At 35.2% G+C, this 26992-nt stretch overlaps 1 protein-coding gene across 2 annotated transcripts in view; it reads left to right on the forward strand.

Moving 5' to 3' along the window:
• Positions 1 to 26992, forward strand: part of VPS13C (vacuolar protein sorting 13 homolog C) — a 183144-nt gene that overhangs the window by 121560 nt on the left and 34592 nt on the right. For both annotated transcript variants that reach the window (XM_060097248.1, XM_060097249.1), the window contains exons 48-64: positions 3585 to 3754; positions 5110 to 5357; positions 6523 to 6752; positions 8247 to 8339; positions 10959 to 11324; positions 11704 to 11790; positions 13099 to 13254; positions 13680 to 13944; positions 14573 to 14733; positions 15726 to 15847; positions 16355 to 16649; positions 17926 to 18315; positions 20068 to 20172; positions 21153 to 21317; positions 22836 to 22964; positions 23251 to 23384; positions 25119 to 25245. In XM_060097248.1, coding sequence (XP_059953231.1) covers positions 3585 to 3754; positions 5110 to 5357; positions 6523 to 6752; positions 8247 to 8339; positions 10959 to 11324; positions 11704 to 11790; positions 13099 to 13254; positions 13680 to 13944; positions 14573 to 14733; positions 15726 to 15847; positions 16355 to 16649; positions 17926 to 18315; positions 20068 to 20172; positions 21153 to 21317; positions 22836 to 22964; positions 23251 to 23384; positions 25119 to 25245 — 3243 coding nt within the window. The remainder of the gene's footprint in view (positions 1 to 3584; positions 3755 to 5109; positions 5358 to 6522; positions 6753 to 8246; positions 8340 to 10958; positions 11325 to 11703; positions 11791 to 13098; positions 13255 to 13679; positions 13945 to 14572; positions 14734 to 15725; positions 15848 to 16354; positions 16650 to 17925; positions 18316 to 20067; positions 20173 to 21152; positions 21318 to 22835; positions 22965 to 23250; positions 23385 to 25118; positions 25246 to 26992) is intronic.

Genomic DNA, 26992 nt, shown 5'->3' on the forward strand with positions numbered 1-26992 from the left:
TATTTTTATTTTTGGCTGTGTCGGGTCTTCATTGTGGCATGCAGGATCTTTTTGTTGCAACACACGGGCTTCTCTCTAGTTGTGGTATGGGGGTTTTCTCTTCTCTAGTTGTGGCGCACAGGCTCCAGGGCACGTGGGCTCTGTAGTTGTGGCACACAGGGTCCAGAGCACGTGGGCTGTGTAGTTTGTGGCATGCGGGCTCTTTCGTTGAGGCGTGTGGGCTCAGTAGTTGAGGTGCGTGGGCTTAGGTGCCCCGTGGCATGTGGGATCTTAGTTCCCCGACCAGGGATCGAACCTGCGTCCCCTGCATAGGAAGGCGGATTCTTTACCACTGGACCACCAGGGAAGTCCCAGTGTTTTTAATCTTACTAGGCCAAGGAAAAGTTCTTACTTTTTTCCAAGTAATATCAGCACTAAAACACAACCTATCTCTAGGAGAAGAATTTTATATATGAGTAATTAATTTTATGTACAATTTTATTACATAGCTAGATATATATGCATATTTAAGTAAGGAAAATAATTTAGTAGTGGCTTTGGAACCTTAGAGGATTATTTTTAAATTCATGATTATCCATTATATATAAGCATTAATTATGTTTCTCTTGAATAAATTTTATATGTAGTAGATACATTTTAAGGGTACTGATGAGTGAATTGAGGAACCAGGGTCTAGTGCCATTATGATTTGAACCACATAATGTGTAATTGATATTTTAGAAAGCTATTTTTTTATTATATAGGTAGTGTCTTCTAATAAATGTTTTTGATTATATCAATTAATATCTCATAATACACATACATATAGTACCCATAATATGCAGTGATTATAAGTATTATATCTGTTGTTTATGTCCATTTATATGTTTTCTTATGTTTCATATTGTTTTCTAAACATTATCCAATATTCATATATTGTTGTTGTTGGGCCTTGGGCTAGTGTCTGTCATTGGTGCAATGGACTGCCTTAATTTCATTTTTTTTTCCAAATCTTATTGAAGTATGGATGATTTACAGTATTGTGTTAATTTCTGCTGTATATCAAAGTGATTCAGTTATATATATATATATATATATTCTTTTTTTATATTCTTTTCCATTATAGTATATCACAGGATATTGAATATAGTTCCCTGTGCTATACAGTAGGACTGTGTTGTTTATCCATCCTATATATACTAGTTTGCATCTGCTGATCCCAAACTCCCAATCCTTCCCTCCCCCTTGACAACCAGAAGTGTGTTCTCTTCATCTATGAGTCTGTTTGTGTTTCGTAGATATGTTCATTTGTGTCATACTTTAGATTCCACATCTAAGTGATATCGTATGGTATTTGTCTTTCTCTTTCTGACTTACTTTGCTTAGTATGATAACCTGCAGGTCTATCCATGTTGCTGCAAATGGCATTATTTCATTCTTTTTATGGCTGAGGAGTATTCCATTGTATACATGTACCACATCTTCTTTATCCATTCATCTGTTGATGGACATTGAGGTTGTTTCCTTGTCTTGGCTATTGTGAATAGTGCTGCTGTGAACATAGGGGTGCATGTATCTTTTCAAATTATATTTTTGTCTGAATATATGCCCAGGAGTGGGATTGCTGGATCATATGGCAACTCTATTTTTAGTTTTTTGAGGAACATCTATACTGTTTTCCATAGTGGCTGTGCCAATTTCCATTCCCACTAACAGTGTAGGAGGGTTCCCTTTTCTCCACACCCCCTCCAGCATTTGTTATTTGTAGACATTTTAATGTTGGCCATTCTGACTGGTGTGAGGTGACTGCCTTAATTTCTAATGTTTAATGTTAAGAAAAAGATCAGAAAAATGATGTAATGGAAAATGAACAGTTAAATGGGTTCTTCATTTCAGTTAAGGTACTATCATTCTACTGGTTTCTCAGACTTAGAATCATGGTGTCTTCTTTTACTTCCTTCTTTGTAGACCTTCTTTATTCATTTAGATAGAGTACTGTCAGTTTTTTCTTTGAGTGAACATTTGTTCTTTCCTGGCAGTTTTCACTGCTGCTTTATTTGAAACTTCTTAGCTCACACAGTACTGCAGTGGCTTCCTTGTTTGTTGCTCTTTTTCCTTTCATCCATCCTAGACATTGGCACAAGTCAGTTTCCTCAATTAATCTTACGTAGCTGTTTACAACTTCCCATTCTACTTAGAAAGCATTCAGTGTTATGTTATGTGAATTTTAACTTACTAGAAAAATTCATTGGCTCCAAATTGTCTACATCAGTAACCGTATCACAAACGCTATTATATTGTGATCAGTAGACGTGTACTGGTCATTTCTATTAATAGTTACAGATCACAAGTTTGTGAATTATTTGCATTTTTATAAATTAAAGGCATTCCAAGTTTTCCAATAATTTCATTCTGACCCACTTACATGCATTGTACTCTTTTGAGTGAGAGAAGATAGGGAGTTATAACCAGTGTGCCAAGAACTGTGCATCACCAGTACCCTCATATCAATGCCATGGTCTGTAGTGAGCAATTATGACTGAACTGATCATCTTTACTTCCCCGAATTTTTGGGTTTTTTTTTTTTTTGGTTGGTTGGTTACAAAGATTGAGGTCCTTTTTCCTTAAAGTTTAAATATTTGGTTTAGGATCTGAGACCACGATTAGACCTCCACATTTCTTTCCAGACATCATTCCCTACCTTTCTTTTATTGGAATATTTAAGCCTAAGATGCCAGTCTGTACCTTTTGCCCTCAGAGCATCTTGAATTGTTTGCTCATGTTTTTTCCCCATCTAGAATGTCTTCTACCCCTCATAGCCTATCTGATTCCACTCAGTCTCTCAAGCTCAGTTAGTTCTCAACCTTCTTCATGAATTTTTCCCAACCCACAATGAGCTCTTTGACCCTAAGAGCTTTTGCTGTTTATATTCTTTACCTAATCACTTAATATCCTTTGTGGCATATGGGAAGATATAAGTATGAATAAATAAGTGACGATATATCATTTTTTAATTATTTACAACTTAGAGCATCTCCTTGGGATGTTCCTTGTAATGTATTTCTATTGTATTTTTTCAGTTAGAGTATAAGCTCACTGAGATCACCTACCATGCCTTATCCTTTCTCATAAAGCCACTAGTTCCTCTCACAGAGTGTTTTACAGAAGAGCTCATTAAATATTGGGTTGGCCAAAAAGTTCGTTTGGTTTTAAATAAAAATAAAAGACCTTTTTCATTTTCACCAAGAAGTTTTATTGAACAATGTATTCATTAACCAAATGAACATTTTGGCCAACCCAATATTTGTAAGTTAGCATGATTGATTGACAGTTTCCTGGGTTTTTTTAATTTGCATTGAATTGTAAATTAGAAATTTTTATGTATTAACCCTTGTTGAAGATCAGCACACACACTTATATATTTATTTGTATGTGCATATACAGTCACAAACATGCATATTATTCTTTGTTCCAGTTTTAATGCCCATACTTTAAAAATTTGTGATATGGATTTGCTTTTAACCTCTGAGTTAAGAAATATGTTTAAAAGTAATTACATAACACCTGAAGATAATTGATTCTTTTGCTTGAAAAATATACCACAGGAATCCAAACTTTCATTTCATAATGACAGTTTCCGGCTTGGTGAACTCAGACTACATCTTATGGCCTCTTCAGGGAAGATGTTTAAGGATGGCTCAATGAATGTCACTATTAAACTTAAGACATGCACCCTTGATGATCTCAGAGAAGGAATTGAGAGAGCAACATCAAGGTTTGTCATCTCTGAATTTGCCGCACGTTATGTAAGGTTGACATTGCACTTGGCCTTGCTACCAGGCATTGATTGCTCAGCTTAAGTCAGAAGGCGTCTTTTGATCATCCTTTTTGGGATTCTGTTCCTTGGGATTATCAAAAGACGTCTTTGGTCATATTTCAGTTTGAAGTGCATCAAGAAGTAGTGCTAATTTCAGGTTCAGTTGCTTTAAAGTTTGAATAAAAGGAAGTTAATAATAAAATAGAGTATTGTCTTAAAAATGGGAACTAAGAAACTGTAAGAATTTTAATAGTTAAATCCACATGGGGTGGTTGATTGGTGATATATTTTTCTAAATTGTTCACAGTAGGCAGAATCTTTTTTTCAAAAAAGCCTTAAAATTATGGATCTTTCTTTTGTTTTATTTTGTCTATATATTTTAAAACAGTTTTGTGAAATTTCTTTAAATTTTAGTAGATCAACTATACTTAAAAAAAGACCCTACAGGATTAAAAATTAAAATGGAATCCCTAATTTTCACATTATCAACTCATTTTTGAAAGATTAATTTATATCACCCTACTATAAAATGAGAAACATGCAACTTCAATAGCCTAATTATATTTTTATTCCTTTCCCAAATAATGAGATGCATAATATTTTTGTCCTTGTTGTTTTTTGGAGAAAAACTATTCTGCTACTTGAAGTTGGACCCGTTGAATATGTATTGAATACTTCTGAGCCCTTTGTTTTTCTAAGAGATGAATAAATGAGGAAAGAGTGCTATCATGCAACCAGCTTTTCTGATTTGCAAATTTCATGTCTTGGGGTAGCAATCTAAGCAAGGGTGATAAAGGCCATCCTTCTGTTTCATAGCCTGCTCTTTGCAGTGCACATGAGGATGTGTGGGAATTATTATATCATTGCAGACGCTTGATGAACACTGCCTGATTTGAATTACATTGAATAATTTGGGAGTCAGTTGTATAGGATGATCTTTGGAAACATTCTTTCAGGGAGGTTTTATTTTGTAAAATAATATAAAGAGGTTGTCTTTTAAATTTTGTGGGACCACATTAATGTGTTTTGTTAATTGCCAAACTTGCTTTCAGCAGTCATTGATTTGTTTTTCTAGTATTGCATTATAATTATAAAATATTCTATAATTACTTATTATCATGAACCTTGCTGTGGAGATTAGGAGACCATGTCTTGGTTGCTGATTGGCTAATTAGACTCGAGTTAACACTCATCTTTTTTCTATTCACAGATTGGAAACTGAAAGGTGAAAGAAAAATTATTAAAATGTATAGGAAAATTTTCATCTTTTTAGTTCTTTTAGAAGAAATAAAATAATGTATATATTTTTTCAGAATGATTGATAAGAAGAATGGCCAAGATAACAACAGTTCTATGATTGACATAAGTTACACACAAGACAAGACAGGAAGTCATATTGATGCTGTTCTTGACAAGCTGTATGTTTGTGCCAGTGTGGAATTTCTGATGACTGTGGCAGATTTCTTTATCAAAGCTGTACCTCAGAGTCCAGAAAATATGGCTAAAGAATCACAGATTCCACTGCGACAGACTGCCTTAGCAAAAATCAAGATGGAGAAAGGTTAGCAGAATTTATCTGTCATCTTGTATATTTTACCAAAATTACAAACTGGAAAAAAGAGAAATGGAGAACTTAAGAATGTAAAATTACTCTTTCAAATTTAAATGTATTCAGCAGAAAAACCTTAGTAAGCATAGATTTTTTTAAGAGAGAGGTGGAGTAAAAATATGTATCGGATCAGGCACCAGGAAACCTCTGCTGTGGTTCCAACTCTGCCATTAACATTTCTTTACCCATCCAGAAATACAGCCTGTTTTATAAAAAGGGAATCTTTTATTCAAAGAAAATATTTGGAAGAATTAAATCATATTGAAGAGCAATTAAACAGCTGAAAGCAGAGGGTGGAAGTATTGGAAGATCCAGCATGACACCCCTGGACATCACCTTAGATTCCTTAAACTTAGCAGAGGGTTTGCACAAGTCTGGTCTCCGTGTATGCTGGTGCCACTCCCTGACCCATAAACCATTTATTCCAGCATTGCCAAGTAGATCAGTGATTTTCTCTGTTAAATTGTGATTGTCTGAGATCAGTCATTTTTCTCTCTAATGTGCAACTCAGCAAGATTGGAAAACTGCCGTTTACTGGCAAGGTCAGAATTTTATTTTTCCATTTACCTTTCTTAAACAGTAATCATGTGATATCTCTGTATTCATATATGCATGTAATTTGTTTATACTATAGATTGTATGACACTAACTGTAGACTTAAGGTTGAAATCAAGGCAGACAAGTAATAATGGCCTGTGTACGTATCAGGGTTTCCTGTTCTCTTCCTGATACTCCCCTCTCCTGTTTTCCCTTCCTTGCTCCTGCAGCATAACATAGGGCACACTCAAACATGCATGTGTGTATACTCAGACGTATACACACATGCATCGCATATATGCGTTAATTCTGACAAAAAGAACTTCAAAACAAGATGATTTCTGCTAGGTCAAAGTGAGAATGATCTTCTTAATAACAGATTGCATTATCCCACGTAATCAGCATTTGTTAATAATCATTTATCGTCAGTCTTTACCGATCAGTTGTTAATATTGTTACTTTCACCATATCCATAATAGCAGGATATTACAAGCAACTTAGCAACTTACAGATAACATGTACCCAAGTGACAAGATTTACTTTACTAGAACTTTTATGGTTCTTATTTTTGTTTCTTCAGATGACTCTGTAAGACCAAATATGACTTTAAACGCCAAGATCACAGATCCAGAAGTGGTGTTTGTTGCCAACCTGACAAAGGCTGATGCTCCTGCTCTGACAGCCTCATTCTGGTGTAACCTCTGTCTATCGACATCCAAACTTGAACAGATAATGAAAGCTTCTGTGAGAGATCTTAAAGTGCTTGCTTGCCCTTTTCTCAGAGAGAAGAGAAGAGAAAACATTACCACAGTAAGAATTACCTTATATTCTAAGCTTGGATTGAAGGATGGCAGATATGGTTGATTCATAGAATCCCAGAATGTGAGAGCTCTGTAGGACTTCAGAGAGTATTTACTCCAGCTTGAGATTTTACAGATAAGGATGTTGAGTCCCAAAGATGTTAAATGATTTAGCCATGTCTGTAGTGACAGAACTGTAGACCGTCTCCGGACTCATTTTCATTATACTGTCTTTTGCTGAACAGTATTTGAATTTTAGTACAAAGCAACATTCCTTTTCAGCCGTTGCTTTTGTTCACCACAGTATATCCAATGAGTGAGTGGATGAATGAACCAAAAAATTCATTAGTCATGTGCCCAAAAGAGATTATGTTTTGCTTTATTACAAATTAACTTCAGTTGTGCTTTCACATTATAGTTGAAAAATATGGTTTTAGTTAATTAAATTTATTACTGTACCAAATGTTTTTTAATGTTAAATTGATAATTTTATGTTATAGAACATCATTATATAATGTGACTCATTTGCAGTGTTATTTTAAATTTAAAAAAATTCATGGACAAAGTGACTTGCATAAAGAAGTGCAGTGCTAAGCTTAATCTATACTGTATCATGAAACATTCTTTTTAGCAGGATCATCTTTTTTTTTTTTTGGTTGCACCGGGTCTTAGTTGTGGCATGCATGTGGGATCTAGTTCCCTGACCAGGGACCCCCTGCGTTGGGAGTGCAGAGTCCTATCCACTGCGCCACAGGGGAAGTCCCAGGATCATCTTCTTTTGACATGTCAGAGAAAGCTTATATTAATCATTGTATTTAAAGCTCATCCTACTTTTTTAAAAATGAAAGTTATGCATACTAGTTCCCCCATTCAGTTCAGGTGCATTTTATTTGTTTCTTTAATGGTATTTAATAACATAGCCTTCATGGTTTTAATAAATCGTCGAATTTGAAGATTTGAAATCTATTCTAATAAGGACCTTACAGGAAATTCAAGACTGACCTGTTGTTAATCATCTGGAAGCTGTTCATTTACCTACCTTACTATAGTCTTTTTAAAAGGTGTTAACAGAACTGTTTGTTTAGAATAACATTTTCAAGTGATTTAGTGACCATAAAAATTATAATGAAATACCATTTCCATTTCCTCATTTACCTCTTTGCAAATGTAAGACCTTACCATAGTCCTTAGCTCATTTTTGTAGATATCTTAAAAGTGTATTTTACATAGGGCATCATTTAAAAGACATTTTAGCAAAAGGAAACATTTTAAACTTCTAATAGTAAATGTGCATTACTACTTAAGAATTTGGCATAAAGGAATTCATCAGAACCGCTTAAAGTCCTTTCCAACGGTCATAGACTTGTTATAGTTTGGAGGAGCCCTCACAAGAGATTCTCAGCTAATTTAATTAGCCTTTTAGCTTCTAGTTGTAGACTATAGTTAAAGATCTCAAATTAAGTTAAGACATGTTCATAAGTAAATTTCATTTATTTGTTTCTAGGTCTTACAGCCCTGTTCTCTATTTATGAAAAAATGTACGTGGGCTTCAGGAAAAGAAGATATAAATATTGAAGTTGAAGAATTTATAATTAAGGTTAGTGCCTATCATATTATTTGGGTGAAGATCAATTCTTTTTTTTTTTAATTTATTTATTTATTTTTGGCTGCATTGGGTCTTCGTTGCTGCACGTGGGCTTTCTCTAGTTGCAGCGAGCGGGGACTACTCTTCCTTGCGGTGTGCAGGCTTCTCATTGCAGTGGCTTCTCTTGTTGCAGAGCATGGGCTCTAGGCACGCGGGCTTCCGTAGTTGTGGCACACGGGCTCAGTAGTGGCTCAGGGGCTCTAGAGCACCGGCTCAGCAGTTGTGGCACATGGGCTTAGTTGCTCTGCGGCTTGTGGGATCTTCCTGGACCAGGGCTCGAACCCGTGTCCCCTGCATTGGCAGGTGGGTTCTTAACCACTGTGCCACAAGGGAAGTCCCACAATCAATTCTTATTTTTCTTATCTTTTGATGACTCTCACATCTAGAGCATTATGCTAGTCACATATTTAGTAATCAATAAAAACCTCTAATATTAAAATACATTTTTCTTTAATGCAAATGTTTGTTTCTGTTTTCTTTGAAAGAGTGCAGGTGACTCTTGAGCAACGTGGGGATTAGCAGTGCTTTAACTTTATAGTCAGGCCTCGGTTTATGCGGTTCCTCAGAATCTGCATTCCTCCATGTCTGAGGTTCTGCATCTGCGGATTCAAACAGCTGTGGCTCGTGTAGTACCATAGTATTTACTACTGAAAAAAAATCCACATATAAGTGAACCCCCGCAGTTCAAACCCATGTTGCTCAGGGTGAACTGCACTTTTAAATGATCAGGATAGTTTTTATCTAGTATATTTGTGTGTGTGTTGGAGATTGGGTTTGGGTGGTGAGAGCAGAGATGAAGTGGGAAGAGAAGGAAAGGAAGGATGGAGAAATGAGGTTGCTCTTATTTTATTTGCAATGTTATTTTTAGGCTTTTATTTGAGGTGTAGTTTGGTTGAATTTAATAATTATGTGATTAAATGTTTTATTTGTCTTATAAAATATTTATAATGACAGATGTATGCCAGAAATAAATTATTAGAATTTTTTTTATCTCTTACATTGGTAGTATTGAAAAAGCAATCTGCTCTCCAAAGTACTTTTCTCTCAATATTTTAAATTACTGGTTTGTCTTAGATGGTATTTTGTTAACAGATTTACTTTTCTACAGACTTAAAATGCTAAATGGGGAGAAAACTTGGATTTGCATGCATTTTGCCTGCGACAGTGGGTTATGGTGCTGAGGGATTGTTTTTCCATGTCTTTGTATATCACTTTACTTATGTATTGAGCACACATTTTTTGAGCCTTTACTGTGTATGAAGAATGTCCTGTACAAAGTACTGAGGGTACATGGTCCCTACATTCAAAAAACTTAGTGATATATGTGAGAGAAAGAAGTAAATGAGTGATTACTTTCAGCTTTCAGTGCTAGAGGTGTGCATGAGGTGGTCTTGGGGGTGCAGGCAGGAGCCTCCAGCTCAGACTAGGACATCAGGGGAAGCTTTCTGGAAGTGGGGCTACTTGAACTGAGCTTTGAACATCTGAGGGCGGTTAGATGGAGAGAGAGGGAAAGGGTTACCTAGACAGAACCAACAATATGCATAAAGGCAAAGGCTTGAAAAATCCTTTAAGGACTTGGAGGGTTGATCCCATGTGGATGGGGAGAATGGTGTGGTGGAGTCGTAGGACTGAGAACACTATTATAGGTGACATTAATAAGGCAATGAAGAAAAGGATTCAGTTGACAGGTAAGTTTGGGAAGTACTGCATACTCGCTCCTTCTTTTGGTGATGTAATCATATCTCCTTAGCATATTAAACAAGTAAGGGTTGTGAGAAGTGAACAGTAAAGGAATCCACTTAATTTCTTTAACCCAGTATTGCTGAAACTTTGGGAAACCATGGGTGGCTTAACTGATTAGGCATCAGGTCACAAAGAAGTTTGTGTCCTACGCTAAAGAGAGTTTTAATCTTACCCTGAAAGTTATGGGGAGTTGTTGAAGATTTTAAACATAGGAATGACATGCTCAGATTTGGGTTTTAGAGAAATCATGTGGTGGGTGGCCCAAGCTGGTGCTGACAGGACATGGAAGACATCATCGTTGCTAAGAACTAAGACACAATGATTGGAATGAGGAGGTGAGCAAAGATACTATCCAAAGATAATAGGAGGTGGAATTTTCAGATCTTAGGGTGAAAGGGGGTCCATGGTGATTCTCAGGTTTCCTACGTCAGTAAGACAAATGAAAACCATGTGTGTATATCTTGATGAGGATCACATACTTTGGTTTAGTTAATGCAGCTGGTTGAAAAATGAAAAATTCAGTTACACCTCTGCATTTTTCTGTTCACATAACACTGTTTCACTCTGAATTAACTGATTTCACTTTAGGTTTCAACAATTGACATGCACATTAGTCACTTAATTCTAGAATAACCTGGGCAGAAATCACTGTTTTGAGGTTAGTTGACTTGACACATGATTTTGTGTGTTCTCTTTTGTTTTCCTCAGTTATTAATTTAATATATTTAAAATTGTAATTAGTTACTTTAAATTTTGTGTGTTATGTATTAATTCTTCTCATCTGCGAAATAATTTATTCTAAATCTTTTTCTCCTTTCTTTTTTAAAGATTTCACCCATAATTCTTAATACTGTGATGACAATAATGGCTGCTCTGTCTCCAAAGACAAAAGAAGATGAATCCAAAGATATATCTAAGGAAACGGAACATCTTTGGGGTGTCAAATCTATTAGTGATTATAACTCTTGGTTTCTTGGTATTGACATGGCCACAGAAATAACAGAAAATTTCAGAGACATTGAAAATCCACCGATAGACGAAAATTGTGCTGTTGTTGTCCAGTCAGTTCAAGTTACCTTAGAATGTGGCCTTGGGCATCGAACTGTACCTCTATTATTGGCAGAGTCTAAGTTTTCAGGGAGCATTAAAAATTGGACTTCCCTAATGGCTGTTTCTGCTGACATGACACTAGAGGTATGACCACATGAATTATTACCCACCTTCAGAGGCAACTTCCTTAAAAGTACAGTGGAGGAATTAAGAAGTGAGCTTTTTTGTGTGCATGACCATAGCAAGTATATATATGAATAGATAATACATTCTAACATTTAATTTATTCATGTATAGTACTATTTATTTGGTCATTACTTTTTAAAGATTCTTTTGCTGAATAATCGGTTTATGGAGCAAAGTAAGAGTAAAATAAAATGCACCCTCTTTATAAATATCCTTTGTGTCCTTAGGTGTGTTGTTAAAATGGTTATTGGCATATAACATTACTTAATATTTTTTCCTACTGGTTATAGAAATACGTAGTTAATGTTTTAAGACTCATAATTCTGTGCCTTTCCAGGTTCATTATTACAATGAGACCCATGCTGTATGGGAGCCACTGATTGAGAGATTGGAGGGGAAGAGACCATGGAATTTAAGGCTTGCTGTAAGGAAATCATAATAAAATAATATCATTGTGTACATTCATTTATATATATATATATTTTTTAGTTCAGAGATTCTCAAGATGTAGTCCAGGATCCTTGAGGCCCTTTTAGAGGATCATGGGATCAAAATTCTTTTCATAATAATATTCAGACATTATATATCATTTTCATTCTCATTCTCTCATGGGCATACAGTGGAATTTTCCAGAGACTATGCAATTTTGCAGCAGATTGAATACAAAATTAGAAATGAGTCCACCTGTCTTCTCTTAAGGCTTGCACTAAAGAGATTTGTAAATACTCCTCTTCTCACTATGTATTTTTAATGGTTATTTTTCATTAAAATATTATTTATGTTAACATGTAATTGTTGGTTTTAAGTGAATATTTAAAATTTTCTCAGTTTTAGTTTCTCATAGAGTACATACTGATAGATAATAACCCACACAAATGAAGCTTTTTGGGATCCTCAGTCATTTTAAGGGACCAAAAAATCCAAGAACTGCTATTCTGGTTCATGAATTCTTTGTGTCATCTCTTTATGGTACTTCCTGAGAACACTACAGAGTCCTACATACTGAAACACATCTTCCTAGATTAACAGGAACACAAGTTTTATACCCTTCACAAATTATCACAGCATACTTCTCTGGGGCAACTTGACTCAAGTGTGAGGCATTGAAATTGACTTAGCAGATTCTTATTTTAAAGATGAGCAGTCACTTAACCTGTGTCCTAATTTCCTCTCAGTAAAGCAGAAGTAATATTTCTGACCTACCTCTCTTTGGAGTAGGCAGGCTAACAAAGAATGTTTTACAAGACTTTTGAAATGCCTTTAGAACGAAAACTATGATGGAATCTGATGGCTGGTTGAAAGCTTATCATATTACTTATTTATAGGTGTTACTGGTAAAAAGTAGAAGGAATTCCAGATGTTACTTCTGATAAGGATCAGTTTAGACTTCAGGGTCCTCTTAAAGTGCTCATCAACGTAAAATGACCAATTAGGTGACACTGGTTAAATAGCTTTCTCTGGTGAATGCACAAAAGACAAATACTGTAACTCACTTGGAGTCCTTCCATGGCACAATTCTAAACATTTCCCTATGCGTGGACTACACACTGAAAGAAAGAATGCTGACTTGTGCTAAGTCAGGGTGAAGCACTGAATATTTTTGAAAATGAGACTTTTGAGGAGCCTTAATATAAAGTGACAATGTTAGGAGAATTTAACCTTGACTCTATCAAGAGTATTTTAATTTTATTACTCATTGGCTAATAAATTTGCTATGTATTTATCGTCATAGGTAAAGAAGAATCCAGTCCAGGATAAAAGTTTGATGCCAGGAGATTATTTTATTCTACTTCCTGAGCCAGAAACAGAAATTGTTATTTCTTCAGGAGATACAATGAATATAACAATATCCAAAAGCTGTCTTAATGTTTTCAACAATTTAGCAAAAGTATGTTTGGTTCTTGCTTGGACTATTTCATAGTTTGGTTCTTGCTTGGACTATTTCAAATGGAATTTTAAATTGAAACGTGTGAATTATTTTTGTTTGTCATCAACATTTTCTTTTTTTTTTTTTTTGCGGTATGCGGGCCTCTCACTGTTGTGGTCTCTCCCGTTGCGGAGCACAGGCTCCGGACGCGCAGGCTCGGTGGCCATGGCTCACGGGCCCAGCCGCTTCGCGGCATGTGGGATCTTCCCGGACCGGGGCACGAACCCGTGTCCCCTGCATCTGCAGGCGGACTCTCAACCACTGCGCCACCAGGGAAGCCCTGTCATCAACATTTGTTTCTAAAAAATGTGTAGTTGAAATTTAGGTTTTGAAAAAATATTTTGAATTTTGCAAAAGTTTTATTGTGTTGTTGTGTTCCTTTTCAGGGTTTTTCAGAGGGCACTGCTTCTACTTTTGACTACTCTTTAAAAGACAGGGCACCTTTTACAGTAACAAATTCTGTAGGTGTTCCCATTAAGGTGCAGCCCAGTCATAATCTCCGAGTGATGGGCTCCCTTGAGAAAAGTGATGTGTGTGATGTTGATGCCGGTCAGAAATTGGAATTGGAATATGCCAGCATGGAACCTTCATGTCAAGGGAAACTATCTACACTGAGCCGTCAGGAGAGCTCCCTCTTCTCTCTGACCTTTGGTATGCTATATTTATGCTATTTTTAAGGGTATCTTCAGAATTACTGGTGTCAGCTTATTTTTGATAAAATATGGAAAAATATTTGCTGCAGATAACCTTGAGAGACAACATTTCTAAAGGCTTGAAACAAATAGTTGATAAACTTTTGTTTTCTTCCTCTAAACTTGAGAAAATTAAACGTGATTAATTTAAGAATTACCTTAGAAAACTAGATTATTTCTATGTGCTTAAATAGTACAGTATGTAGTATGCTTCAGAAGGGACTGGAGTTCAGTGAGGAGAGAAAATAACTATATTCAGAAGTCTTAAAATGTTGACAGTAGTTATCACCATTTCAAAAAAAAGCGATTTTTATTGTTATACAGTTGAGAAAATAAGGAACAAGTTGGATTTTGTTTGTTTTAATACATTTAAAACCCCAAGAGAAATTGTTTGGGGTCAAAAAATTTTATAACTAGTTTCCTTTCTTTGTTAGCTGCTGTGTCTTAGAAAAGAATTTTGTGTAGTCTACATTTCTAGTCATGAGGAAGAATACTCTTGTCATTATTTTGAGGTGCTGCTCCTGATCTCTTATAAAAACTTAGGTAAATTAGTATTTGGAATGCTTCTCACTTATGCTCTGACTTAGCACCTCATGGATATACGGAAGTTACAAAAGTCCCTGTTGCCAGACCTGGACGGCGATTGTATAATGTATGGAATCCCAATGCCAGTCATTTTGACTCACTTGTGGTACAAATAGATGCAACTGAAGGGAACAAAGTAATTACCCTTCGTTCGCCTCTGCAGGTAATGCATTAAAGTGAATTGTGTTCCTTTAAGTATATCAAGAAATATTAAATCATTTGGCTGAATATAGGAATATAATAAAACTTCATTAGGTCAGTACTGATTGTTCAGAAATAAATAATAGTTTGAACTGGGTATTTCCTGTCCAACTTACTTTTGTAATATTCTTCATTTTAAGTGTCTCATGAAATGCCGTTGTTAATTTAAAGCCCATTTTTGTTGTCTCCTGGGTTTAAAATTAATGAAATTTTTGTCTATTCCTTTAAAGATTCAGAACTGAGGAATATTGCAGTAATAGCTGGTTGTCAAATAGGATAACATTCCATTCTCTTTGTATTGTATTTTTCAAGTATGTATGAAGGAATGTTGAAATGGTCTCCCCAGAAAAAAATTTTAGCATATTAATCTGTATAAATATTTTTTTCCACCTTTAAGGCTTTATCGATTTTTCTTTTTCTCTGCATTATTACAGATTTCAGCATATGGTCAGCAGAACAATATTTCTTCCTACCTATAACATCAGATAAAAATGAAAGGATTTCCAATTTTGGTCATTGTCTCTCAGTTTACTATTAGCTCCAACCTATATTACACTGTAGTTAAGGAAGGATTGTACTGTATTTATTTACCTCATGTTTCCTTTACTATCCTTTTCTGTTTAGTTGTATGGTGCATTGAGAAAAGGTTGTAATGAGGAAAATATTATGACTGAAATCCTCAAAGATTAATACGTATTTGAAAGATAATAGTACACACTAAAAAATCAGTCTGTAATATATGAACATGTGAATATCCTAATAATTTTTAACTTCTGTTTAAACATCAAGTTTCATATATATATATAGCTCCTTAAATATCTTAAAACTTTTCAATTACCATAAAAGTATCTTCCAATATTGGGCTTAGATCTAAAAGTGATTGTGTGTGGCTCACATTTTTCTTTTGAATGTCTACATCTTTTTAAACAACTTGTATGTTTTTTTGTCCAACAGATTAAAAACCATTTCTCTATTGCTTTCATCATCTATAAATATGTTAAGAATGTGAAGTTATTGGAGCGCATTGGAGTAGCCAGACCTGAAGAGGAGTTCCATGTTCCTTTAGATTCATATAGGTAGATACTTCCTTGAATATGTTGATATAAAAGGTTCATAATATACATTTTTAATTCTGTGAATTAGGATCTTTATTCTAGAAAAAAGTAAAATATCTATATTCTACATCATAATAATTCTTATTATCTAAAGATCTGTAAAAGCCAGTTTTGAGACATACAGAGAAATACATTTGTATTGTTGAATTTACCAGATGAAATTTGTTGTATACTTGATGTTTTAGAATTTTCTGAGACTTACTTTTATTAGATTGCCTTTGTATTTGAAATGACTTTTTTTTTTAAGTTGTCATTTTTTACAGAGTATTTTTTCCCAGAAGGTACCTCCATGAGTCAGCTGTGTGACTTTGGGCAAGTTTCTTAAACTTGCTTAGCCTTGTTTTTCTTATCTGTAAAGATAGGAATAATAGTACTTATCTTGTAGAGTTATCAAGAAGAATTAATGAGATTCTTTTTCTTACATTCTCAGTAAAAACAGTTTTCCCACTCTGTTTTCTTCTTCTGTAGGTGTCAGCTGTTCATTCAGCCAGCTGGTATCTTAGAGAATCAGTACAAAGAATCCACCACGTACATTTCCTGGAAGGAAGAACTTCATCGGAGCAGGGAAATCAGATGCATGCTGCAGTGTCCATCAACAGAAGTCAACTTCTTACCTCTTATAGTCAATACAATTGCTGTGCCTGATGAATTAAGCTATATATGTACACACAGGAAAGACTGGGATCCAGCTTACATCATTCATCTTTACCCTACTGTCACTTTGCGGAATTTTCTCCCATATTCTCTAAGATATTTACTTGAGGTATGCCTCTTGCATTTTGCTTGACTTTTATTATTACATGGAGTGATTTCTAGTTTGTTTTTTTTTAATGGTATTTTTAATTGAGGTCAGTGTTTTACATTCACCTACTTGTAATGCTTTAATAATATTAATAATAACAAAAACTGGTATAACATCTACTTTGTGCCAGCCACTATGTCATGTATTTTACATGTATTAACATATTTAGTCCTTACAATAACTTCCTGAAGAAGGTACTGTTATTAGACCCATTTTACAGATGAGGAAGCTGAGTCACAGAGGGGTTAAGTGATACGTCCAGGATCCCACAGCTAATAAATAGTAGAGCTGGAATTTAAACCTAAGCAATTTGGTTCCTTGTTCTCCACCACTGAACTCTGCTGCATCTGCTCTAAATTAATAATTATAATAGTCTTTTTATTATCTAAGTATAATTCTCTTAGCTAAAGTATGGAAAAATGCCAGTGAGAAAATACTTCATCTTAATTTATTATGAAGTTAATTTTAAAGTTTTTTGTTTTAAAGTGATGATTATTTGGTTCAAGTTTCTGTTGAACTGAAAAATAATTACTGTCTTAAAAAATATTAGGGAACATTTTCTAGTAATGAAGTATGATAAATATATTTAAATTTCTACATACCACAACATACCAAAATACAAAAATCTAGAAAGTATTTGGAACCTAAATTTATTTTCTTTGTCTGACAATGAGCCATGCCTGAGTTGCGGAGAATAAAATTAATTAGATGAACTAAGTAGTATTTATACAAGAGATGCTTTTGGTAAGGAAGCCTAATTTATTATGTTGCTATTACTCATTTTTAAAGTAGTTCCACCTTAGATAGCTTGTCAGCATAGCTGGATATCACTTTTCTTATTCTACTTGTATGAGAACCATTAGGTGTAGTATGTGAATAAAGGATGAAGCTGAAGTCCAGGCAATTAAGTGGCTCATTTAATGACATAGCTGTTAATGGAAAACAGCCAGTGTTCCGGAGTCCAGCCTTTGATTCTTGGCACAGGTCTCTTTCTCAATTATAACCATTGGCCTGCTAATGACCAAAAGACAGTTTCTGACTTTGGCTATGATATAGTGTTTTATTTGTAATCATTAGTAATTGTTGGATATTCATAATATGTAAGATGGTACCTTGAAGACTTGTCAGTTAATGTGAATCTGGTAGGTTACTTAGTGTTTGTATAAAATATGGACATTATTGCAGAGGTTTTTAAAAAATTGGTAAGCAAATATAGTTTTTGTTTGTTTGTTTTTAGGGAACAGCAGAAACTCATGAGCTAGCAGGAGGCAGTGCTGCCAATGTTCTACATTCGAGAATCAATGGAGAAATAATGGAATTAGTTCTGGTGAAATATCAGGGCAAAAACTGGAATGGACATTTCCGTATATGTGATACACTTCCCGAATTCTTTCTTGTGTATTTTTCTTCTGACTCCACAGAAGCGTTGACAGTTGACCTGTCAGTACATGTCAAGCGAATTGGCAGCCAGATGGAGCTATCCATCTTTAGTCCCTATTGGCTAATCAACAAGACTTCTCGGGTTCTCCAGTATCGTTCAGAAGAAATTCATGTGAAACATCCAGCTGATTTTAGGGATATTATTTTATTCTCTTTCAAGAAGAAGAACATTTTTAGTAAAAATAAGGTGTGTTTTTGTTGATAAAACAAATTACCTGTTTATTGTTTATCTAATGCCATGCTAACCTCTTTGCTCAGTGTCACAGGTATGAATTAGGTACAAGAGGACTTTTAAGGAATACACGGTTAAGTGGGATATTAGGAAATAACAACAATAGTGCCCCAAGGCTGAGTTACCTTTTTCTCTGGTGCCCCTAGAATTACTTCTGTTCTTGACATAGTGTCAAGTAGAAACCTTGATTTTATGTAGGTTACCAGTGATGCAATGGCATTTCAAAAGATAGAACAGTTGAATTTGGTTTATTTTAACTGAGCCCTCCTATGTGTGAAGCACTAAAGCAGGCCTTTGTGAGAGAAACCTCATGTGTAAGGCCTGATCCTTTATGCTCTGGTCCCTTCTTTCCTTTTCATACTCACATCTTAGTATAGTTTGTTTACCTCTATGCCTTTGTATGGCTGCACTCTCTGCCTAGAATGCCTCTTGCTCTGTGCTTTGCCTGTCTGCCTCATGTTTTCTGGTTATCCACTGTTCATCCTTTGGCAGTCTGCTCCAGCCTGACATGTGTGAAGGATTCTCTGACCATCTAAAGTGGGGCTAGATATTCCATCTGTGTTCTTTTAGAGAAGTGCTTCTCAAATCTCAGTGTGCGTTAGAATCACCTAGAGGGCTTTGAAAACAGATTGCTGGGTCAGACCCCCATAGTTCGATTCAGTAGGTCTGAGTAGGGTCTGAGAATTTGCATTTTCCACAGATTGCCAGGTGTTGCTGATCGTGCTGGTCCAGAGACCACACTTTGAGAACCTGTGTCTTAGAGTTTTGATTAATACTTGATATTGTACTTGTTTATGTGTCTGACCTCTGGTTGTACTCAGGTATTTTATAATCTATTGGGTGGATGGAGGTTAATACAGGAGCAGAATTAGATCTCTTCTATACAACTTTATCTGAATCCCATAGCCAGAAGTAAACTTTTTACCCTCTCACCTTGATTGCATATTATCCCTTTTATATAGTTGTTATCACATTGAGTCTCGCATCATAATTATTAGTATGTATTTCCTATCTGTTTGTGTAGTTGGAAGCTCATTGAAGACAGGAATTGTGTCTTCCATTCTGCTTATCACAACATTTTTCCTTTATTGTTTGCTGAATAATGTTAAAAGCATAAATTCGCTGTGTGCTAAAACTTTAAGAATTCGTTAGCTCTGTATCAAAAGTCTAACACTGGAAAATATCATTTTACATTTTAATTCCTTTTCAAATAACAGAAGGTCGCATTGGTATACATCTTTATTTTTTTTTTTTTTTTTTTTTTTTTGCTGTACGCGGGCCTCTCACTGCTGTGGCCTCTCCCGCTGCGGAGCACAGGCTCCGGACACACAGGCCCCGCGGCCATGGCTCGCGGGCCCAGCCGCTCCGCGGCACGTGGGATCCTCCGGGATCGGGGCACGAACCCGTGTCCCCTGCATCGGCAGGCGGACTCTCAACCACTGCGCCACCAGGGAGGCCCTGGTATACATCTTTAAATTCACTATACTCATTGCATAGGTGAATGGGAAGGTCAGAGCTCTGCTTTTAAATATTACATTGTCCCCTAGAGTTTCTGTGGTTCTGTTACCCATTTGCAGCATGCCTTTGGTTATATTTTTCTGTCTCATGTTACTAAATAAATTTCTAGTGGTCTAGCAGCATTCCATCAAATAAAATCAATATAGTGTTTTAGATTTCTTATATGATTGTTTGTGTTCTCTGGTGTAGGTACAGTTAAAAATTTCAACCAGTTCATGGTCCAGTGGTTTTTCATTGGATACAGTGGGAAATTATGGGTGTGTGAAGTGTCCTGCCAACAATATGGAATACCTGGTAAGATTTTGCTTGCTTATTTACTTCTGATTTCATTCACATTTTCATCAGTAAATGAGCTGGATCCTAAGGGGTACAGAAATGTGAATTCAAAGTATTACGTGGAGGACTGTTATATCTCTCTAGTAATTTCTAGGACCACTAGTATCAAAGCAAAACTTGAATTTGTCAAAGTTTAAGGCAGACAGTTGAATCCATACAAGTAAGCAACTTGGTAAATATTCAGAATATACTAGAATCTGCATTCCATACCACTCCCTGCCAAATGTTTCTTAAATCTTAAGTTTGACTGAGAAAATTTGAATAATCTGATACAAGTTGACTTGTTTTATTACCATTTTGAAATTTTTTTTTTTTTTTTTTTTTTTTTTTTGCGGTATGCGGGCCTCTCACTGTTGTGGCCTCTCCCGTTGCGGAGCACAGGCTCCGGACGCGCAGGCTCAGCGGCCATGGCTCACGGGCCCAGCCGCTCCGCGGCATATGGGATCCTCCCAGACCGGGGCATGAACCCGTATCCCCTGCATCGGCAGGCGGACTCTCAACCACTGCGCCACCAGGGAGGCCCCCATTTTGAAATTTTTATTTTATTTTATTGATAGCAGAGTTAATAAAGTAGCAAAAATCGAGCCTGTACACTAATTTTAAAACAATTTATTTTGGAATGTTAAAAAGTAAAGGATTTTTTTAAATTAAGTTTGTTATTATAAGTCACCATTAGTTAAATTACTGAGTGATATTTCTTGAATTTGTTTCTGATGGAGCCAAACTAAGGAACCAAAATTTTTCTTCTTAGTGAGAAGATTATCAGTCATGGAATATGACTCTTAGCAGTTACTTTATTTAAGAAATCTTATTTTAAAATATTTTAAGAAGGCTGTATGTGAATGGTGTGTGTGTGTGTGTGTGTGTGTGTGTGTGTGTGTGTGTATTTCAAGCTATGTAAAGTACTGGGAAATGATAAGCTTGTTTACTTTTTACAGGTTGGTGTTAGCATCAAAATGAGCAGTTTTAATCTTACACGAATAGTTACTTTGACTCCCTTTTATACTGTTGTGAACAAGTCATCACTAGAACTAGAAGTTGGTGAAATTGCACCTGATGGCTCAATGCCAACTAATAAATGGAACTATATTGCTTCTTCAGAGGTAATATTTTCCTTTAATACAACTGACTCCTAAAATGTACAAATAAATATAGACATATAAATAAGAATTATATATATCTCTGTCATACTCACTTTGCTACCATATTTGTGGGTTAAAATATGACAGCCAGCTTTGAAAGACTTTTATTTCATACTATAAGCATATGTTAAAAAAGAAGAAAAAAATTGTGGATAATATTTACCACTAGCTCAGTCTAGACTGTTAACACTCATTCTCTAGTTCTTCCTATATGTATAAATATGGGTATGTACTGTAAAATTTACATAAAGTACTATGTATTGTGTCAATAGCAAGGTAACGTCTTTGTATTCAAGAAGCATCTAATCTTGTTGGAGGGCTTAATACTCATATAAATTAATACATAGAGAAGAAGATAGTGTATGGTAAGTTATAGGTGGTTATAGGATCTCTGAATAGATGAGCTGGAAGTTTCCTTGAAAAATTCCAAAAATTCAACCACCTTGCTTTACAGAGAAGGAAATTGAATCTTACTTTTTTAGGTCAGTAAAGTTATTGGAGGTTGAGATCATTGTGGTCTAGATCAAAAGGAAAAGTTTCATAGAAGAGCTGGCATTTGAACTAAACTTTTGCAGACTCAACAAGATGAAACGTGAAGAGAATTAAGGAAAGAGTGGGGAGAGGACAGATGCAAAGACAAGTGTTAGCTCTTGAATTTGCCCGAGTTTTCAACCAAGCCACCTGACCTAAGGATAGGACTGTTCTTCTGTACATCTCAAAAGAATTCTAAAATTATTTTTAAAAATATTTAGCAAAAGCTTAAGAGAAGGATTCCAATTACACTACAAACACAGTTAGACCTCTAAGAGGCATGGCCTTTCCAAGGCACTTGGAATGATCTCCATAGACTTGGCAACAAATAAATGCTGCTTATCTTTTTATCTTTGATGTGAGTTTGATTGCAGTAGTATTTTTTTTTAGAAATAGAATTTACCCAGTATTCTATAACAGAGGGAACTTTCTTTTTAGGAACTATAATCTCAGTTTTACAGATAAGGAAACAGGCTCAAAAAGGTGCATGATTTGATTAAGATCAGACAGCCTGGAGGATAGTGTCAGGACTTCCAGCAAGGTCCTCTGCCTTCAGTTGTCTTCTGGTTTATCTAGGTTAAGATATTCCGTGAAAGAATTCATAGTGATTAAGGAATTAAAATGGGTTATACATAAAAGCAAATGTTATTAAGATTATAATTTTTAAATATTCAAGATACTTGAGATGTTCTTAATAGCACTTCAGTTTCTCATATTGTAATTAGCCCATAAGAAAAGACTAATATATCTATTCTTCTGATGGAGTTTTTTTGGCTTCATAAATAATCATTATATTGTCAGTAATCTTAATATTAGATGTAGAGGGGCTATTTGAAGAAACTTAGTAATTGAATCATGATCTGAATTAGAATTGGAAACTTTATTAGCCACTGTTTTATTTATACTATAGTATTGTTTTAAGACTGATATTAACTTTTATACTTTCAGTACCTTCCATTTTGGCCTGAAAAATTTTCAGGCAAACTTTGTGTGAGAGTGGTAGGCTATGAAGGATCCTCCAAGCCCTTCTTTTATAACCAACAGGATAATGGCACTTTATTGAGCTTAGAAGATCTGGTAAGTTTTCCTGTTTTAAAATAAAATGTCTTTGATTTTTAAAGTTTGCTTTAAAATATTTTATTAAGACATGCTATAAAATATACTGATAATTAATTGAAAGTATACTAAAATATCAATATATAATGCTATACATATATTTGTAAGAGATCAGAGCCAGTATGCTTTTCAGTAAGAACTTAAGAAAACCAACTTTGTAATATCTATATAAGTGATTGAAATTCTAAATGTACCATGTGCAGTTTAAACCAATACTTCAAACGTACTCTTTTTTTTTCTACAATAGAATGGGGGTATCTTGGTGGATGTAGATACCGCTCCACATTCAACTGTCATAAGCTTTTCTGATTACCATGAGGGATCCGCACCTGCCCTAATAGTAAACCACACACCATGGAACATCCTCACATATAAACAGAGGTATGAAAAGAAAGGGTTCTTGGAAAATCTCATTTGCTTTTACTGGTCCACAGTCCCTTCTAGGAAATACTTGGAGCTAGGTGTGTTTCACATTCTACATGTTTTCAGATTTTAGAAAGGTAATAGGGATACATGATGTTTATTGCTAATTCCCGTAGCAGGTTTTGAGACAGTACTCTATAACCAAACACATTAGTATTCCTGTAGCAAAAGTTGTGAACCTTCACAGTAAGTGGGATAAATGAAACCGTTAACAGTTTCACATCAGTTCAGATCAAGTTTTGCTGCCACATGACGTTTGACACCAAACTTACAGAAAAATATTTGGAGTTTTGGAGCTTCTTAAACTTCAGAATTGCACGTAAGGAATTGTGAACCTGTTTAAGTATTATCATTCTTTTGTAGTCTGGTGATGCTCAGTGAACCTCTCCCTGTAAATCTGTGTCTAGTTTTTTGGTAGGAATAGTAGAAGATTAAATAAGAGGGCAGAAGATTAAAGAAAGATTAAAGTAGAAGATTAAGTAGTGGTGTTGAATGTATTATAGTACAGTCTGATAGGAATTTTGTTGTTCTTGTCTGTGCTATCATTTGGCTTGAGTAATGCCATTAAATAATGATATAACAGATAGCTTTAAATCCTTAAAATATGTAATATATATTTGCAAAGAATTATTATTATAAATCTTCAAGGCATTATTTTATATGTATATATAAAATATAAAATAATAATATACATTATATATGTATATATATAAAATAATGCCTTGCAGATTTAACGTATTCATAACTCTCATGGCTTGAATCTGCTGAGAGATTTAAAAGCATACATTGGGATTAAACCCTAATTGGGTTACTTTTTGTTTTATTTTAGTTCTCTGGAAAGTCTTTTGTATTATCCAGACCAATACTTCTAAACTTACATATCAATATTAAGATCCCTTAGAAATCTTGTTAAAATGTAGGTTCTGATTTAGTAGGTTTTAAGTGGGGCTCAGAATTTTTCACTTTCCAGCAAGCCTCCAGGTAATGCTAATGCTGCTGGTCCACAGACCACCCTTTGAGTAGCAGTGATACATGGACCCAATTACTTTTCCTCTGAGCTTATTTCTTTTGCGTTGCATTTGATTAAAATCTTAAATTTGAGCACCAAGTAAAGTTCTTCTGCTACTAAAAAATTTACTATTGGGACTTCCCTTGTGGTCCAGTGGTTAAGACTCTGTGCTCCCAATGCAGGGGTCCCGGGTTTGATCCCTGGTCAGGGAGCTAGATCCCACATGTCGCAACTAAAGATTCCACATGCCACAACTAAAGATTCCATATGCCCTAATGAAGATCCTACACATGGCAATGAAGATCCTGCATGCTACAACTAAGATCAGCACAGCCAAATAATTTTTTTTTAATTAAAAAAATTTTTTTACTATTCACAGCCTTTTCTATAGATGAACTCTGATGTACCAGTCTGTTTACTTTAATGAATTTCATTAGTGTGATCTTGCCTAGATCAGTTCAGAGTATACTGCAGCTTCAGAAAGGGCAGTATTCTGTTCCCTCAAGCTTCAAAATCATTAGTTAATTGGACATTTTAGGGTACTTATTTTTAGGCAGAGTTGTGTTTTATTAACAAAGGCAGTTTTATAAGATGTTTGCGCCAGTCCTTTCCTCAATAAACCACGGGTCTAGGTTTCTCAAGGCCAGGATATTTTAATCTTCCCTCTGTTGCTTGCATTTCAGTGGGTCACAGGAAGAAATGGTATTGCTGCCAAGACAAGTTCGACTCTTTGCCTGGGAAGATCCCACTGGTACCAGAAAACTTATATGGAGTTATGCAGCAAATGCTGGGGAACATGATCTGTTAAAGGTACCATTTGATGTGAATGAGTGCTGTATGAAGTACCTGATAACAAAGCAAGTAGACAAGTTAGCTTCATGCAGTCATCTTTGTCTTTACTGAACTAAAAATGAATTGAAAGTATTTTCAAAATAAGTTACTTTTTGGCTTTAGATTGCAAAGAGTTCATACCAATATGTTGTTCTAGATCAGTCAAAATACTTTATTTACAGTTTTAAAAAGTAGGCCTCTTTCAGCTTGCCTAAGACCAGGAAAGTACTTTTTTATTTACTTTTTTTTTAAAGAAAGGAATTTTGAGCCTAAGTGAAAAACAACTTTATCTTGAACATGTGCGTACCACTGTTAGCTGTGAGAATTTTTAGGCATGTTTTCCCTATCAAAGCCATATGTTTTGTTAATTAAAGGAGTCTAACAGTATGCAAATTATCCCATATAAGAAATTTAATAAAATATTTATTGAAACAATATTTAGGTAGCTAAATTAATTAAATATGTTATTTCCTAGACTCTTAGACTTTGGGAAGGGCTTAAGAATTCATCTGTCAGCCTCCCTGTAACATAGCCATTGCTCTTCCATGAGCACCTAGTTTCTGTAGGAATGTATTCTATCCTGAAAAGTTCATACAGTGTCATATTCCATTGTCTGATAATGCCAGTTGTTAGAAAAGCTTTCTTGGTTATTTAAAATAGTAATTGGCCAACAGTGACTGAATTATCCTCTCCTATATTCCCTCTGAAATACCCATAAAAGAGATAGACTTACCCACTTTTGAAAAATCAGACTGATAGTTATGAGATTCTTGGAGTTTGCCATGACAATTTGATGGAGCTCTATTGCCTGCTTATTATGCTTTACTTTTTACAACAGAAAAACCTTCAAGGTTTATAAGTGGTAGAGAGGAGCTTAAATTCCCTGTTACTCTTAGGTCTCTGGCTCAGAGACATGGTAGCTCAACCAGGGGTCCCTGTACTATGCTGGTGTTATTTTCCTTCTCCTCACATTTCATGCTCCTCAGCAACCACAACTCCTAGAAAGTGGTACACAGGCCCTGGAGAGAAAGTGGTAATGCCATCCTGAAGGAGGATATCCAGGTCTGTAAATTAAGGCAAAATCATGAAGAATCCTGGTAATAGTGTATTCACGGGATTGTGGTTTTAAATGTCTCTATTCTGTTTGGTGTTAGAGAACCAGGCAGTAAGAAAAGTAGATAAGTGTGCCTCAGTCAGCAGGTAATCTGCCAGATTATGAAACTTGAGCTAGAAGCAAGGCAATTAACCCATTTCCTTGTCCCCTGGGTTGATCTGAGAGGAGAATTCTGCTCAGGCCCAGGTGGGAATTCAGAGAAAATCCTTACAGTATTGGAAAACACTTTCCTCATTAAGTGTGAATAAACAGAAAAAAAAACCCATGGAGTTTATGAAAAACATAGTTCAGGAGAAAAACTTAACATTATCCTAAAGATTCAGAGGCTGATTATACTTCTGAAAATTTTTTTACTACAGGAGCACCAGAGAAAAATTTCAGAATGTATGCTTGAGATCCCCAAAGTTATAAAGATATGACAACTATGAAAAAGGAGAAAGATGGTGAAATAAAAGACAAAGACAACAAAATAAAGTGAAAGGGGAGCAGGGAAACAGTATATTCTGAACATACTATATTAACACCATTTAATCCTAAATTTTAGGAGATATAGATCAAAGATGATGAGTTTTTTTTAAAGATACCAATTAGTAGAACCAAAATCAGTGATAA

The sequence above is a fragment of the Mesoplodon densirostris genome, chromosome 4, assembly GCF_025265405.1.
Source record: "Mesoplodon densirostris isolate mMesDen1 chromosome 4, mMesDen1 primary haplotype, whole genome shotgun sequence".
In the NCBI taxonomy this organism is placed as follows: domain Eukaryota; kingdom Metazoa; phylum Chordata; class Mammalia; order Artiodactyla; family Ziphiidae; genus Mesoplodon; species Mesoplodon densirostris.